The sequence below is a fragment of the Eptatretus burgeri genome, chromosome 4, assembly GCF_056783735.1.
Source record: "Eptatretus burgeri isolate ZD-2024b chromosome 4, Ebu_testis_v1, whole genome shotgun sequence".
NCBI classification, from domain to species: Eukaryota; Metazoa; Chordata; class Myxini; order Myxiniformes; family Myxinidae; genus Eptatretus; species Eptatretus burgeri.
In genome coordinates, this window is record NC_140964.1 from 22,262,136 (window position 1) to 22,274,730 (window position 12,595).

At 40.1% G+C, this 12,595-nt stretch overlaps 1 protein-coding gene across 3 annotated transcripts in view; it reads right to left on the bottom strand.

The window, feature by feature from the left end:
• The window catches only part of LOC147027613 (uncharacterized), a 54,806-nt gene that overhangs the window by 3,574 nt on the left and 38,637 nt on the right, over nt 1-12,595 (bottom strand). For all 3 annotated transcript variants that reach the window (XM_085877146.1, XM_085877147.1, XM_085877145.1), the window contains 8 exons: nt 11,109-11,249; nt 7,908-7,990; nt 7,544-7,630; nt 3,987-4,028; nt 3,697-3,745; nt 3,083-3,148; nt 1,042-1,112; nt 869-925 (listed from right to left, as the gene is read on the bottom strand). In XM_085877146.1, coding sequence (XP_085733272.1) covers nt 869-925; nt 1,042-1,112; nt 3,083-3,148; nt 3,697-3,745; nt 3,987-4,028; nt 7,544-7,630; nt 7,908-7,990; nt 11,109-11,249 — 596 coding nt within the window. The remainder of the gene's footprint in view (nt 1-868; nt 926-1,041; nt 1,113-3,082; nt 3,149-3,696; nt 3,746-3,986; nt 4,029-7,543; nt 7,631-7,907; nt 7,991-11,108; nt 11,250-12,595) is intronic.

Here is a 12,595-nt window from a genome sequence, read left to right on the forward strand (position 1 = left end):
AAACATCAAACCTTTGATCGTAAAATATGTTAAAAAAAACAAACAAACAAAAATACCCAGACAGTGTCGTCAGCATAGGCCGACAGACATAATGTGCTGGCCCAAAAGAAAACCAAGATGGCGGTCATATCATTTTGACTGGGTGCCATGGTGGGTGGAGTCAAGAGACCAATGGGGGTGTGCAGCTGTCTGACCAATGGGTGAACATTTCAAAAATCAACCCCCAACAGGAATCCCAACAACCCCAACAGCAATGTCGAACTCTTGTAGACGTGCCACACCTTACAGGTAAAAATTCCGGGAAGAGAAAGGTTTAAAAAAAAAAATTCTCCATCAATGTCAGAAGTTTATACAATAATATGGAGGAGCTTGAAGCGAGAGTAGATAGCGAAGAGAATGAACGATAGAGTTGCAGTAAGTGCGACTTGGTTTAGCTGGAGGAAGGGACGAGAAGGCTACAAGATGTAGAGGTGTGATCGGAAAGAGAAAAACAGCAGGAGGTGTAGCTATCTAGGTAAAGAACAATGCCGTATTATATCAAGAGAAAGGGATGGGTGATATGAAGGGTTCTGTGTGGATAGATATCAAGGATGGAAGAATAGTTAGGTACGTATATCAGACTCCTGGTGCGATGGAAGAATGGTGCATTAAGAACAATGAAAGGCATGTGGTCAGGGAAGAATGTTGATTGCGAGTGATTTTTCTTTTTCAGGAATAGATTGGGTTCAGGAACAGGGAACGGGCAGATGAGGAATTTCTCAACCTAGTCCAGGATTGCTTTTCAATTCAGTTTGTAGATAATCTCATGAGGAGGAGTGGAGTGTTGCACAAAAATGGTTTTCATTGCAGTGTTACAGAAGTGGGTTACCTTTATATCCCGATGCACAATGTTCTTGCTGTGAATATATGCAAAAGCAGAAACCATCTGGAAGGAGATAAAATGTTAAATCATGGAGACAAATTGTGATTGTTAACATTTTACAATTTCGAATTTCAAGGCACATCAACATCACACTGAGGCTGAAAGCTTTTTCATCTCACCTGCTTTATGATACTCCATGTATCAACTAAAGAAAATGTGTTGTGCAAAGCAAGTTGGTCACAGAGGGAACCTGCACACATCGAACATAAACATACAAGTGCAAAAACAATGAGATTATTCATTTTTGAGAAAACACGAGTCGAGAAACGATAAACAAAACAAGGAAAAATCGCTCATAGAGCGACACTTGGTTAAACGGAACAAAGTAGAACGGCACTCGGTAGAGGATATAACCTCCACCAGGCTGAACAGTTTACGTTTTGCATCCCACTGATGGGCTGGATCTGAACCAAAATCGAATCCATTTTGTTCTTGTCACCTAACCAACTCATCCACCTAGTTTTGTCATAACTTGTACACAACTTTTTTGAGATATGCTCCATGTAGTTTTTGGCCCTATCTCTCAATTTTAGAAATTAGGCCTATGTTGACCTTGGGATCTGAGGGTCCTGAGTTAAAATCCTACTCGGCTGTTGAATTAATACCAGGTGAGGTTGACTCAGCCTGTCATTCTTCCGAGGTCAGCGAAATGTGTAACAGCTTGCTGGGTTGGTTGAGCCATTCGAGTATCCTGCGTTGGAGTGGAAACCCATCCAGGATTGTGCCCAATAGTCCAGGAGATGGCTTCAGCAGCACCAACACTCAGTACAGTGCATGGTCGCAATGGAATTGGATATGCAAATCCTGTTAAAATTTCAAGTCAATTGGATGAAAATTGAGGATTTTAGAAATTCCACCCAAGTTGTTGACCTTTGGTCTATGATGACCTTTTGGTATATGTTGACCTCAAAAATAATTGGTGGTTGAATTCAATAAGCTGATGTGAAAATCCCGTTCAAATTTCAAGTCAATCGAATGAAAATTGATAATTTTAGAAATCTGCAAAGGTCTTGACCTTTGGCCGATGATGACCTTTTGTCCTCAAAAATAAATAGGATTTCGTCAAACCACAAACTCTAGCGTTCCGTGAAGATTGCTATAAAATTGTGGCCTGTAGGTGATTAAAGGTGAGTGGACAGACAAACAAACGGAAGCGACCAACGTACTTGTCCAAAAAAATAATAATAAATTGGCACATAATAAAGACAAATTTTGCTTGCAAAATCGAAGGTCATGGTAAAGCAAAGTGATAGATGGCCATAGTTGGACATAAGAAGAAAGGAAGTGAACAGGAAGATGGGAGAGAGAAGAAGTAGACATGGGAAACTGGAAGCGGGTTGGTAGAGTGAAAAGAGGGTTCATGGGGATAGAACAAAATATTGAGGAAAGGATGGAGCATGACACGAGATGGTGGAGCACTGCATGCTTGAAGTCTTGGAGGGGAGAATGTGATTGAATATTTTCTGGAGGGCAGTTACACAAATGGGAAAAAATAACAGGGGCGGACTGTGTCTATAAATTGTCCATGGTACCTGTGCCTGGGACCCGCCTACTCAGTCTGACACCACGAGTGCTGAAGGTACGAAGCTAATGGCGTGGTGCGTTGGGGCAGAGATTTTGGAGGCAAAATGCATGATTCTTAGTTTCTGACCCACACTTCCATTTCAACTCGGAGCGATTTTGCCACCAAAGCAATTAATTATTCAAGACTAGTTTTGCGACATTCATTCTGGGTTATATGAATTGCATAATAATGACACTTCAGTGGAATGGCAAAGTAAGAACACCAACAAGAATAGACCGAATGAGACTGGAAGAAATAGCATCATGATTCATGATGATGGATTCCATTTATCGTTTGATGGCATCAGCAAACAACGAAAGATAATATGATATAATGGACATATAGCATGCTTTATTGATAGGAACAAAAATACTGATATTGTTGGAAGGGATTGAATTATTCTTCAGCACAAAATAAATAAATTACTGAAAATCTTAACCAAACACCTCCGAACCAAAAATGGACAGATGAAAAAGGACAGACTCACTGAGATCATACTATGGTCTGGCAGTGAAGAGGAAATGACTGCTCAAGTAAAAATGAACTTGGTAGACACAAACAGTAGATTTTCAGCAAAATGACTGCAGAAAGCTCACCTCCAGCCACATACTCCAAAACGAGGGTTACTTGGTTCGAACTTTCGATTGTGTCAATCAACTTCACTGGAGGGAAACAAGATAGTGGAGCACAACTTAAGATGGCATAAGAAACTTACCCAGGATCAATCACCTTTAAACAACATAATGAACATGTGAATTCCGTGTGACTTCCAATGAAAAGTAAACAACAGTGTGACAAGTTCGTGCTTCACAGGCAGGGTCCCTCAGATGGACATTAAACCGGTGTCCCATCTGCCAACATTAGATGGTGTACATTAAGGATCCCACGGTGTCCTTTGTGAAGAGTAGTCGAGCTTTCACCGGCACCCTGAACAAGTTACAAATTGCTGCCTTAACTATTGCTAGGAAGGCAATGGCAAACCACATGGTGTAACCCTTTCTCAGGAAGCTGCTTCAGTGGCATTGACGTTCTGTGACCCAGTAGAAAGCGACAGATCCAAAAGGGTCTTTGAAAGCCTGAACGATGGTTTGATTGAGTTGAAGAAAAGTCAATAGTTGAGTGATGAGTGATAAATTCATGCCACAGAAACACACAATCTGTAACTTGTTTCGCTCGCACTGTGATAAGTTTGAGTGAAATTCACACTTACCAATGTTTGAATCATCTAGTTTCCGCATTATGACAGCTTCATGCCAGAGCTACAAAAGAAGCAAAAACAAGAGAAAAATTAAACAAATTCATTCTACAACCTGTATAAAGGTTAACTTACCCCATTGCTGTAACCACAAAGTTGCAACTCACACAGAAGGACTCACAGCCTCAGGGGCCAAAGACAAATATATATCGCAGACAAAAGTTCCATCAGGACGGTTTAGAGGTAAATTAAACGATTGGTTCAGTCGTTAAAACACAGTTATCTCCACATTCACACAAACTCACAGTGTCGGAAGTGTCCAAATATTTTGACTTCTTCAAAGCAACCTGAAATCGAAAACAAAAGGTCATATTATAACATCTTCGAAACAATGTGGAAAAACAATTAAAACACAGCAGATGATATTGGTGTATTATGAGAAACAATGATTGGATCCATTCCTACAGAAGTCTTTGTCGGAGATAAATGACAGAAAGCAACAACTTTACATCAACCGAGGATAAAAATGGGGACTACGTAGATCATTACGTAGACACACCACAAGTGAATCTAGTTGAGTGGCAGGAGTTGGAAGAAGAAGAAAAATAAAATTGAGGGAGGTGGGTTAGGGTTAGGGTTAGGGTTAGAGTTAGTCAGTGATAGGGTTAGCACAGGTTAGGGTTAGCACAGGAAGTCAGTGATAAGCATAAATATGAGAATTAGGGGGACGGGGGGGGGGCAGGAATGGAAGAAAAAAACTGATTGGAATTAACAAACCCCCTCCACTTCGCCTCGGGATGGTGTTTGACATTAGCTTTGGTGAGATTTCTGACATGTAACAAATTACACATTACGAAAAGCACACGCTCCCGACGGAAGCAGCAAGGGGCGGTTACGTTATTATCATTATTCCAACGTGTAATTCAAATCCCTCTCCAAAATACCTCGTGCGTAATTCAAAAAAACCTCACTGCACTGGAAAACGTGGGGACAGGAATACTGTACTGAGAAGGGTGGGTACTTGTAATACCCTCTCCCACCTGGAGCGGTACGACACGATACACATTAACAGAGAGAATGCAGCAATGCTGGATGTAATCAGCTGAGCACCGCAGGAGGAATCGCATGACAAACACACAAGCAAACAAGAAAGATGGCAGTCGGAGCACAACACTTGCAAAATCCCAAAAACAAACTTGATCTCAAAAATAATTGGTGGCTGAATTCAGTGACTTGATCTGCAAATCCTCTTCAAATATAAAATAAATCGGATGAAAATTGAGGATTTTACAAACACCACCTTAGTTGTTGACCTTTGGACCTCAAAAACAATAGGCTTCCAGCTTGTTACAACCTCTACCAAACAGGGCAGTTTCATGAAGGTTGGAGTAAAATGTGCAAGAAGCCTAAAAAAGGCATGAAGCCCATTGATTTTTGAGGTCAACATAGGCCAACAACTTCGGTCGAATTTCTAAAATTCTCAATTTTCATTCGATTGACTTGTAATACGAAGAGAATTTGCATATCAGGTCACTGAATTCAACAAGCTATTATTTTTCTGGTTAACTATGGTTAAAAGGTCAACATCGGCCAATTTTTAACCTCCGCCATCTTCGAAGATGGATGGAGGTTACTGTTTTCACCCCTTTCTGTTTGTTTGTTTGTTTGTTGAACAGTATTACAGAAAAACTCCTCAATGGATTTCGACGAAACTTGGTGGGGGGGGGGGTTAGGTATGTCCAAGGATCATGCCATTAAATTTTGGACTTGGTCCCCCCCCCAAAAAAAAAAAATTGTAAGAGAAAAAAAAATTTTTTTTTTTGCATTTCTACATGTTTAAAGTGATTTCCACCCCCCCCCAAAAAAATTAAAAATAGAGAATTTTTTTTTGCATTTCTACGTTTTGTGATTTCCAACCCCCCCAAAAAAAATTTAGAGAATTTTTTTTTTTGCATTTCTACATGTTTTAAATGATTTCTAACCCCCCCAAAAAATTGTTACCCCCCCCCCAAAAAATAGAGAATTTTTTTTTTTTTTTTTGCATTTCTACATATTTTAAGTGATTTCCAACCCCCCTCCTCAAAAAAATTGTTCGAGAAAAATTCTTTTTTTTCATTTCTACATGTTTAAGTGATTTCCAACCCCCTCCCCAAAAAAATTGTTTGAGAAAAAAATTTTTTTTTGCATTTTTACATGTTTTAAGTGATTTCCAAACCCCTCCCCAAAAAAATTGTTTGAGAAAAAAAATTTTTTTTGCATTTTTACATGTTTTAAGTGATTTCCAATCCCCCCTCAAAAAAAATTGTTACCCCCCAAAAAAGGAATTTTTTTTTGCATTTCTACATGTTTTAAGTGATTTCCACCCCCCCCCCAAAAAAAAATTTAGAGAAGAAAATGTTTGCAACTTTTTTTTCAACAAAATTGATTTTTTTTTTTTTTGCATTTTTACATGTTTTAAGTGATTTCCAAGCTCCCCCCCCCCCCTAAAAAAAAAAAAAAAGAATGTTGGAGAAAAGAACTATAACTCTGTCAGCACTGTTGACATCATATTTTATGAATAAGATATAAGGTTCACTTGAGTGACCCAGCAGTATTGGCGGCAGAAGTTTTGCACTCTCCCGAGTGCTCCCCCTCTAGTTTTTAATTGTTTTTAAAATTGTCCATTTTCTTCTGATTGCCATGAAATTTGAAGACCATTTGCATATCAGCTCACTGAATTCATGCACCAATTATTTTTGAGATAAGCATCGGCCAAAAGGCCAATTTGGGCCAAATTTTATAAAATCCTCGATTGTAATCTGGTTGACTTAAAATTTGAAGACCATTTGCATACCAGCTTACTGAATTCAAGCACCTATTATTTTTGAGGTCAACATCGGCCAAAAGTCAACAACTTAAGTGAACTTTTTCTAAAATCGTCAATTTTCTTCTGATCAGGATATGCATAACAGGTCAATGAATTCAACCACCAATTATTTTTAAAGGTAAAACTTGTTTTAGGGATTTTGAAAGTATCATGCTCTGTTTAAAAGGTAAAACATCTTTCTTATTTGTTTATCTGTCTGTGAGCAGGATATCAAAAAAAGTTGTGGGCAGATTTGGTCAAAACCTGGTCAACAAGTAGGCCATGTGACAAGGTCTAAGTGTTTCGATTTTGGTGAAGATCTGGTTCTGGTTGTAAGATATCAAGTGATTCTTCACCAATGAGATATTGGGGCAAAAACGCCGTATAGCACAATATCTCAAAGTTGTGGACGGATTCGGATGAAACGTGGACAGATTGGAAGGTGACAAGGACGAATCGATTCGATTTTGGTGAAGATCCAAATCCTGATCTGGATACGAGAATGTTTTAATTGGTTTAGTGATCCTTCACCATTGAGATATGAGGCCAAAAACAATACATAACATGATGCATTAAAACGTTGTGGATGAGTTGCAACAAAAGTAGGTGGATGAGTTGGTTTGGTGACAAGAACAAGCCAATTCGATTTTGGTTCAGGTTCGAATCCACATCCGGCTTATCAGTGAAATCCAAAAACGTAAACTGTTCAGCCTCGTGGAGCTCTACTGATGTAGGTGCTCTACTTGGAGCTCTACTGATGTCGGTGCTCTACTAAGTGCCGTTCTAGATCGTTCATTGTAATTACATCTGTGATGGAATATTCCACAGGAATGATGTGGGGCCTTTAAGTCGAAAGAGAAATAATCTTTTGTCTCGACAGAAACAAAGGAGACAAGTTCAGATGCAGGAGAACCTCCCTGTCCCTTTCTTCCACATATCCCTCCATCATCTCTCTCAGGAGCTGTTCCAACTCCCAGAAAGTGAAAGGAAGACATTAAGTCCACCACAAGCTTCTACCTTGACTGAAGAGTTGATGTTCTTTGCTTTGTAAACCAATCCAATGCCTCCTTCTCCAATTTTGGAGATGACCTGCCAGTTCCCAATCTGATAAAGGCACAAACAGAGATTCACAACATTGCTTCTGGAATACAAGAGAAATAATACAGCTGTGATTAAATGATTATTTCACATCAACTCAATAATCATTATAGTGTCGATCAATAATAACTACAGCATAATATATCAAAGAATATTGGAACATATCTTCAATATTATGACAAATTTGTGTTTGAATTTGTGATTTGAGAAAGCTTGGCATCGATTGAAGTGGACTCATTCATACTTTTGCATCCCAATGAAGGTAATCCAATATTTTGCTTACCAGTTCATACTTCTTAAATTCACACTCCATCTCCATATCCACCTTGATGGCATCACTCTCATATTCACAACTGAGAAGCAAACCTGGATAGATGAAGCAAAATCAAGACAACACAGATATTGAAACAGAAAAATAACAATGGACAGAATACCACCGTGTTCAGATGTGTGTGTGTGTGTGTGTGTGTGTGTGTGTGTGTGTGTGTGTGTGTGTGTGTGTGTGTGTGTGTGTGTGTGTGTGTTTGTGTGTGTGTGTGTGTGTGTGTGTGTGTGTGTGTGTGTGTGTGTGTGTTTCATATCTATATATTCTTCTTCTTCTTCTTCTTCTTCTTCTTGGACAGCCAGTTGTTCGTTTACCATGTCCCCGAGTAAGAGGTCTAGTGCTCAGAGCATATAAGATTGGCCCGAGTCGTTCACGAACCAGTTGGCTAGGCCTGACATGACTGGAGTTGGCAAAGGCAAGAATCTGGAATTTGTTCTGGGCATTGACAATACCCTGCCATCTCTTCATGAAAGATCCAGAGGCATGTTGATAGTCTCAAAATCAGTGCCGTATAGAAAGGGAGTCTGCTCATCTTTTGTCCTCTGTGGAGCACTGTGATTGGCTGATCGCAATCACATGGCTTGAATGCGCCATGTTTCCCCCCATTTGAACAGCTCTGACTGTGCTCAAGGAATACAAGGAAGGCTGTCTCACTCATTGCTCGGACATAGGAATGAAACTTTTCATCACTGGAGAGTGCTGCTTTAAGAGAGGTCAAAGGACAGCTGAAAGGGAATAACTTATTGGAGAAACTAATTGAGCAAGCTGATGACCTCACTTGCGATGTTGTTATTCCATCCTGTCATGAAATGAAGGATAAACTGCTCTGAAAGTTCAACACCATGAAGCTACACATATTTGCACAGAAACAACAAGACAGAAAGCTGAGAATACATGACTCAAAATCTGGAGGTAAACTCAGCAGTAAGATTGCGGGCATGCGTGTCTTCGTGAAAAACACTCAAATGATCTGTTTCTACTGCTGACTTTTCGACCGTGTTCATATGGAGCGTTAGGATTCTGGGCCACCATCCTATTACCATTGTCAGCGCTCGAATGCTAGAAATGCATACACAGCATCATTAGCCGTATCTGACCGGTCATCACATCCAATCTACGATGCACCCCCCCCTCCCCCTCCCCGATGTCAGTTTAGCCTGGTATTCATTATCTATGTCTTGTGGCAAGTGTCATGCATTTTTTCCTTCGTTCATAATCTTAATTTCAATCGCGATGTCCTGATTTGTTCTCATAAAATTGTCATTTTTTTATTGTCTCGTACAAATCCCCAAACACACTCAACACAAAGATATTGTTCCCTGTTTTCTGATTCCCATATCCAAGCAAACATAACAACTGGATTACCAGTGGAAAGACAGATCTCTTTCTTACGCACACACGCACGCACACATGCGCGCTGTCCAAGCTGGCCATTTTATGTGCTGAATCATGGCTGTTGTACTCTGAATTTAGCCGGAGCTGAAAGCCAGCCAGTGTGTACCGAGTTCAATCGGTAAATATAAAAAAAGTATTAAACATATCTTCAGATGAAATTGAAAGGGTAGTACTTTCATCCTCGTACTTTGTATAGATCTGCAGTGATAAACATGTTAATCTGAGAATTCGCATTGGCTTTCATCCCTCTCTGAGTGCGTGCTCAATGTCTCGTGGCTCGCAGGGGAGCAACACGACACCCATCGTTCAGTTGGCCAGACTCTCTTTATATACGGCACTGCTCTAAACTAATGCTATCAGATGGGACACCCAGTACAAGGTTCATCTGAAGGACTGCACACTTGTGACCAAATGCCCCACCGGCGAAGCACTACCAAGCTGACGTTTCTCACATCAAATCTTCGTCGGACCAATAAAAAAAAAACAGTTATGACACCAGACCTCAGGAGCAAGTCCAGCTCTTCATTAGACAGAATCAGAGCAGACTGTGCAGTCCAGAAATAAATTCACTAAGTCTGCAAAACCCTGTCGGACACAGATCAGTATTTTAATGGGGAATTCTGTTCAGGAAAAGGATAAAGGAATAATTGTGGAAAAAAAAAACAAAATGCATCTGAAACAGTGTTGCTCAGCAATAAAGAAAGCAAATTTAGGTTTTTGGGTGGATATTAAAGGGATTCATGTTTTAATCAGACAAAGCAGTGGCAACAATATTATAAACCATGTTCTGTCATACAAAGCAGTGCTAGTAAGAACAATCAAAATGGTAACAGGATAGGTTTGCATTACAAGGAAAGATTGGAAGAAAATAAATAAACAACGAGAAAAAGTCGTAAAATGTCATAGCCCCCGTGGTTTTAGTAACTTTTATGTGTGGAGTTAAGGGGCTCGCCCATCTTTACAAGATTTGTGTGCACAACCGGCATGAGTGGTCAAGTGACATGGAAGAACATTTATGACATGTGACATTTGCCAAGTTTGAACAAAATCAGACCATGCATGTGCAATAAATGGTTAGGGACACATTTAAGTTACAAAATGGCCACCATTTGGCCATCTTGGATCTGATCTTGAAAAAAACATGATGAGCAATATGTAAGCCATCGTTCGTTGTCTGTACACCAAGTTTGAATGAGATTGATAAATACATCCCCGAGAAATGGTTGAGGACGTGTTCAATGCGGGGATTTTTTTTCCAACTAAAATGGCTGCCAGTTGGCCATCTTTGATCAGATCACAAAATAAAGAGAGATGCATGTGCATGCCATCGTGTACTATGTTTGTGCCAAGATTGAACAAAATCGGACGATGCATGTTCAAGAAATTTGAGGACGAGTATAATGTGGGTTTTTTTTTACAACTAAAATGGCCGCCAGTCGGCCACCTTTTATCGCATCGCGAACCAAAATGATGTGCATATGAATACTATCATGTGTTCTCTTTGTGCTAAGTATGGATGAAATCGGTACATACATGCCCAAGATATGGCTGCGGACACACGCATGGACACGAAAATCGAGACCAAATCCATTAGTCCACGTTTCGGACTGAGTCCAATGGGGGCTAGTCATAGAATGCTGTTACATTAGAGACAAAGATCAAATATAATAAAAGCAAGGTATTGTCCGATGGAATGACATGACCATTGCCGACTCTTTGCAAAGACTCTGGACCTCAACTTCACAGTCTGCCTTTGGTACTCACCTCTGTGCTTCGCATTCCAGGACTCGATTGACTGAATGGTGACATCATCTTCCGCATACTCCTTCAGCACATCACGGTGATCTTCAACATTCTCAAACAGCACACATTTGTGAAAGGAAAGGGGAGCTTTCACCCTTGCATCTGAGAAACACACAAAAAAGAAAATTGCAGAACAATAACAAACATGCACATGAAAAAAAGGTGAGATATGTACACAGAAGGTCCATGGACCACCCCCATAAGAAGAGTGCTGCTGTGCCAGTCTGTGAATCTGGAATTTATTTGATGCTTATCGTATGAATGGAACACATTCTTAAATTGTGGAAAATATGTCTCACATTGCTCTCGAAGGATCAAGGTAACTCACTTATCTGAAACACGGTCATGGTGAGCTAAATAATTTAATTTAACCACTTGATCAAATTTTAGCCTCTTCATGTCATCAATGCCATCTTGCTTTGAAGAACGGGAAATAAAGGAGGGGAGGACAGAGAGGTTGGGTGGGTGTGACAGAGAGAAGACAGTCCTTTGTCATTTTTTTTTGTCCCTTTAAAGGCTCTGCGTGAAAGTCAGAAATACCACAGTTAATAGGATCGGGGTTAATAAATGCAAGTACGAAAGTGATTGATATAATCTACGATTTGGATGATACTGCGTTTTGTCAACTCAAACTCCACTAAAAAGGAAGACTACTTCAAGGTAAACTAGAACGGGCACTCATAGAGCGCATACCTTCGCCGCCACTACTTTTTTGTTCTTGGTATGAGTGTGGGGAACTGGTTTCATATGAATGGTCTTATGACACAAACCACATATCTATAATGTCATGACCCCCCCCCCGACTTTCGGGGGCTACGGACTAAACAACAATCAACTCACGTCGTTTTGGCGAGTCTTCACTCACAAGCTCGGTAAATACGTTTCAACAAGAGAAGGTAATCTCGTTTGATGCTGGTTTCATGCAAATCGAATAAGAATTGACTGTTATGCCGAAAACCGCATATTTTTCAAGGGCGTGACCCCCCCTGACATTTTACCCCAACCGGTGACATATGTTATGACGTCATTGTCACAAGATTGGGCATTAAATTCTGAACATTTTGGTGCTGGGTTCATGCAAAGCGGACAAGAATTGACCGCGTTATGACAAAAACCACATATTTTTCAAGGTCGTGACCCCCCTGACCTTTGACCCCTAACCGGTAACAAGAGTATGGGCGTCATTGTGTCATATTGCATATCACAAGATGAGGCGTTGAATTCTGAACATTTTGGCGTTAGTTGCATGCAAATTGAATAAAAATTGACCGTGTTATCGTAAAAAGACGATTTTGACCTTTTCGTGACCTTGACCTTTGACCCGAACGATCCCAAAATCTAATCGAATGCTTCCTGGCTAATAACCAATCATCCCACCAAATTTCATGCAATTCGGTTTAATACTTTTTGAGTTATACGAATCACAAGATTACAAATAAATAAATAAA